Raw genomic sequence first — 5,226 nt, forward strand, 5'->3', positions numbered from 1 at the left:
CCTTCAGTATTGCAACCACTTGCTGGGACAGAGACCAGCGAACACCTTCAGTATTGCAACCACTTGCTGGGTCAGAGACCAGCGAACACCTTCAGTATTGCAACCACTTGCTGGGACGTTTCAAATGATCTTTGGTCAATACCAGGAGCCTTGTTTTTCACTAATGTTTCAGTGCAGCTGGACCTTTCCCTTCTCCCTTCTCCCTTCAATCCCACTTGCTCTTGATCATGGGCTACCTCCTGAAATCATTGCACATTGATCAATACTTCGCGGTATGACTCCCAACTTTTGGATGTTTCTTGCATTGTCTGATATTTTGCCCGTGACAAGGTTTTGATAGGTGCTGCTGAGCCAGGCCTGACCCATCGCCACCCTGTGTACAACAGAACAAAACACTGCCCGGTCCTGTGCCACCCTTACAAAGGCCAACTGTACTCTGAGGAGAGAGCTCTGCCCAGCAGTGTTTTAAGTGCCCTCCAACCTGAGGGCTCCTAGATTGTCCCTCTGCCAGACCATGTTCTGCGGCTGCTCATAAGGCTTTCCCTCCGCTACGCATCACCATCTCTTCGTTCTAGTAGTTCTTAGTCTGGAAGCTCCGCTGTTCACGGTGGGTGACCCTGCTGGTATTTACAAGACCAGTTTGCAGCATCATAGCACCACACAAACCACCCCCGGACTCGGCACACTGACACGTGAATGTCAGCCTTAGAATCCATCAATCCTGCCGCTGGCGGTTTGAGTTTTTCCTTTAGTTCTTTCAGCTTGAGATGGGCTGAGCAGGTGGTTTTCTTTTCGGTCTTCTAACTCCAGGCCTTGTCCTCTGTCTCCTGGGGCTGCCCATTGACGTCTTCTGTTCAGCTCTTTCACGTCTTCATTTTTTCCTTTCCGTTTAGCCATCCAAGGTACTCGAGCAAATTCCAGAGACTCTTGTGCTATCTCTTTGGTCTTTCCTTTCTTCCCTTATCTTTTTAGTGATCGTTCGCTTTGTTCGTGTAGGATGTTCTTGATTTCTGTATCTTGGCTCTTGCTCTTGCATGCTTGTTTTTGCTTTGTTCAGATTCAACATTCATAGGGGTTTGATGCCTTTTAAAGTACCATGGCTTGAGTCAGGCACATCTTTGCTTTTACAACACTTTTCAGAGGCATTGGCAGCAGATCTGCCCCATGTAATAACATGGCTTGATGTCTTGATGCTGTAGCCATGGGGTTTTGATGGTGAGTCCAAGTAAAAGGAAATTCTTGACACCATTTTTTCCCATTTATAATGTTATATTTAATGGTCTGGGTGTGAGAATTTTTGTTACATTACATAACAGGGAATTACAATGTGATACTGTGTTAGTCTGGGTAGACTAAAGAATCAAAGTTTATAGACACTCGTGTGTGTGTATAAGAAAGAGCTTTATATACAAGAGCAGTTGAATATTGAGAAAACATCCCAGCCCAGACTAGATCAAGTCCATAAGTCCAATATTAGCCCATATGTCCAATACCAATCTATAAAGTCCTCTTCAGACTCACAAAACACATGCAATGACACCAAATGCAGAAAGATCACAGGCCAGTGGGTGCAAAGTCTTGTGGATCCAGTGGTGGTAGAAGCATCTTAGCACTGGCAGGGATCTCCACGTGGCTCTTCCAGTTCCCAGGGTACCTGGTCTATCAGCTTAGTGCCAACTGTCTTGTCACTACAGCATCTCTCAGAGAGAGTGTCTTCTGCCTCCAAGGAGGAAATGCAAGAATACCCAGAAGCCTCAGAGGAAGGCCATGCCCACACAAAGGCCTCATTGGCTATTTGCGTGCTTGTTTTTGACAGACTAGACTCTACCCCTTCACTCATAATCCTCTCAGATTGACAACAGATTAATTAACTACCACAGATACATAACCAAATAAGCTCAGACAAGATCATTGCCATCAAATAGATTCTGACTCATAGCAACCCTAAACATAGCTAACTCACTGATCTTGAGTGGAAACCTACTCATAGAGGCCCTATAGGGCGAGGTAGAATTGCTCTTTGGGGTTTCCAAGCCCCCAGCTCTCCTCCTCAGAGTGGCTGGTACTTTTGATCTCCTGGTCGTGCTATGAGCAGCCCAACTACAGTGCCAGGGCCCCTGTCTATGTCACAGCACCTCTTAAATACATCCGAGAGCAAGTTTGCGGCTGTCTCTGGGCCCGTCCATGCCTCTAAGAATGTGATCTTCGTGTTTGGATAGATGGTCTTTTATTATCATTATTGTTTTCTTTTATTGGGGGCTCGTACAACTCTTATCACAATCCATACATCCTGGATAGATGGTCTAATCCCGAGATAAATAACAATTTGCAGGGATAGCCAAGGCCCTGGTCAACCAGCAGATGCCTTCCCTCGAGGGTGGACACGTCACAGAGACACTGTGGGCATCACACGTGGGACTTTCTCTAATAGAAAGGCATACAAGAGGTTCAGCTAAGACAGCTACTCTTGAGGAGGCTTAACCCTTCCCCCCCAGGATCAGCTTGATCAGGGGAGCTTCTGCCCACGTGGTATCAACTAAATGGCTTTTGGGAGCCCTCTAGAGGCTGGAAGGGATGAGACGATGAAATGACAGTCCTTGCCTGCTTGGTTCCAGGTTCCTGGGGGATCCCGAAGCCCTCTGGGAGCAAGGACCACATCGAGTTTCCTGCCTTTCCACCTGCCCGCCCACCCACTCACCCCGTAGCTTTCTTTCACTGATGCCTCAAGGTCTCGTTGCAGCTCACATCCACCCCGCCTGCCTCCCCATGCATGGACAGACCTTCAGCCTCAATGAGACCTGCTGGATCACAGGCTTTGGCAAGACCAAGGAGACTGACGGTGAGCAAGCACATGCCAGTGTATGTATGGAGTGGGGGGGGGGGGGCGGGGTATTGGGGCATGTAGATGAGGGTCTTGGGATATAAGTTCATGGCATAGATAGGTATAGCCACGTACCTACGTATATGGCAAGACAGTTGGTGTGACTTTGGGCCCCGGGGCAAGACCCCCAGGAAAGCACATGCAGTTGAACCAGTTGGTTGTCTCGCTCTTTGCTGGGGACATGAGGACTGCCACGGAGCACCCAGACCGCTCAGAAGAGGGGGTTGGGAGGGACTTCACACAGGAGCTGGGGGAGGTGGGAGTCAAAAGGGAAGTTCTTGTTTCTGGGTTAGATTCTGCCAGGAAGCAAAGGTGGCTGTGACCAGGCATCTCATCGTCTTCACCAGAGGAAGGAAAGAACAGATAGACAGGCGACAGCTGGAATTGATACAGGAGGAGCAGTCCCTTATATTGGCCTAGAGACAGGGGCTCATGGATCTTTCTGTGGTTGGCACAGTGCTTTGGGGTTTTTGTCTGTGCTTAAACAGGATTCAGCTCCTTCCTGTTTTAGTGTAGGATTTGTTGTTTTTTCTTTCTTGCCTCACTTCAACATGGTCACAACGTCCTTGTCGTGTGTCCGTGTTTGGGGAGGTCAGCACATTGTTACCAATCAGGTAAATGAGGCACCATCAACGCGTCCACGCTTACAGTGGGACGAGACCGATGGAGCACGCGTACCAAAATAATATGTGGGGGAGAGGGCAGCTGCGCGGTTAGCAAGAAATGCCTAAGACGGTGTTAATCTGCACACGCACACACAGAAACCAAATCACTGCCATCTATTCTAATTCAGTGACCCTACAGAGCAGGGCAGCACTGGTCCTGTGGGTTTCCAAGGCTGTAACTGTTTACAGGTGTAGACAGCCTCGTCTTTCCCTCGAGAAGCAGTTGGTGGTTTCCAACGACTGACCTTGCAGTCAGTTAACAGCCCAACATGTAACTACTACGTCATGGTAGGACTTGCTTTGCACAGAAGTTTGGTCTTTCTGGTCAGCAGGGGTCACCGTGGCCTGGCTGCTGCCTGGCAGCGTCAGGCCTGCTCTGGGAGTTGGGGCCAGTTTTCTCTGGGTCAGAGCGATGGGGGCTCCTTGGGAGGAGCGCCGGTTCTGATCCTGGCTCCACAGCTGACTGCTTCTGATTATGGGCAAGTCACTGCCACAGCCTTAAGTTTTCCCATCTGTAAGTAGGTTAATCACAGCTGCCCTTATTAGAATACGTAGTTACCCAAAAAGACATCAATGGGTACATGGGATGCTGCTTTGAACATAGAAAAGCATTGTGCAAAGTGTTAGTGTGTGTGTGTGTGTGTTTGTGTTGAAACTGCAGTGTACAAGGAGTTTTGAAAAAGGTGTAGAAAACTCTAGTAGCTTTCCATTCCTTAAGCAGCTATTCTATGTGTAGTGAGTGTGTGTTTTGTGGGAGAAGGTGTGTGCTCCTATGGTCTGAGGACCCTCAGAAGACAGACTGCACGTGGGCCAGAGACCAGGCACGGGCATGGGCCCTGAGTTCGGGTCCTGTGTTGGTCAGTTAGGAGGCCACGAAGCCTCCTGGGCGCTCACTGCATCCTTTCCTTCCTTCCCTCCTCTCCACCGAAGACAAGACATCCCCTTTCCTCCGGGAGGTGCAGGTCAGCCTCATCGACTTCAAGAAGTGCAATGACTATCTGGTCTATGACAGTTATCTTACGCCACGGATGATGTGTGCCGGGGACCTTCGGGGGGGCCGAGACTCCTGCCAGGTAGGCTGCTTCTCGATGGGGCCAGGGTCTCCGGTCCCTGAGGAATAGGGGAGCCTGGGACGTTGGGTTGGAAGGAGAATCTGGTGCCCGACCATTTCCTTCGCAAGACCCCACCCCTACCCCCACCCCGCCTGCAGTTGATGCTCCCCTGCTCCTCTCCAGGGAGACAGTGGGGGGCCTCTCGTCTGTGAGCAGAACAACCGCTGGTACCTGGCAGGGGTCACCAGCTGGGGCACCGGCTGTGGCCAGAGGAATAAGCCTGGTGTGTACACCAAAGTGACAGAGGTCCTCCCCTGGATCTACAGCAAAATGGAGGTGAGAGGCCGGCAGGGGGCACCCTGCAGTGAGCTGGCTGGTAGCTATCCGAGTTGGGGGGTCTGCAAGAGGGCTGTGGGCAGGTCTCTCAGGGCCTTTGGCAGAGGTGCCCTATCAGGGGGTTCAAAAGGTGAAGACAGGAAGCCAGACGCAGAGCCTCTTGCCGGTCACCGCAGCCTGTTGCTCTTTCCCTCTTTCCTTTCTTCTGATCAGAGTGCCAAGGATGGTTGGGAAAACAGTGGCTGGGGCCTCCTGGCAAGCCCTGTACCTCCTCTCCTCTCCTCTCCTCTCC

At 50.7% G+C, this 5,226-nt stretch overlaps 1 protein-coding gene across 1 annotated transcript in view; it reads left to right on the forward strand.

Annotated features, from left to right (window-relative positions):
* The window catches only part of TMPRSS13 (transmembrane serine protease 13), a 113,340-nt gene that overhangs the window by 37,383 nt on the left and 70,731 nt on the right, over nucleotides 1–5,226 (forward strand). Inside the window, exons 10-12 of the mRNA XM_004712850.2 lie at nucleotides 2,741–2,839; nucleotides 4,477–4,619; nucleotides 4,782–4,974. Coding sequence (XP_004712907.1) covers nucleotides 2,741–2,839; nucleotides 4,477–4,619; nucleotides 4,782–4,974 — 435 coding nt within the window. The remainder of the gene's footprint in view (nucleotides 1–2,740; nucleotides 2,840–4,476; nucleotides 4,620–4,781; nucleotides 4,975–5,226) is intronic.

The sequence above is a fragment of the Echinops telfairi genome, unplaced genomic scaffold, assembly GCF_000313985.2.
Source record: "Echinops telfairi isolate 266 unplaced genomic scaffold, ASM31398v2 ScPeMD7_7463;HRSCAF=8501, whole genome shotgun sequence".
NCBI classification, from domain to species: domain Eukaryota; kingdom Metazoa; phylum Chordata; class Mammalia; order Afrosoricida; family Tenrecidae; genus Echinops; species Echinops telfairi.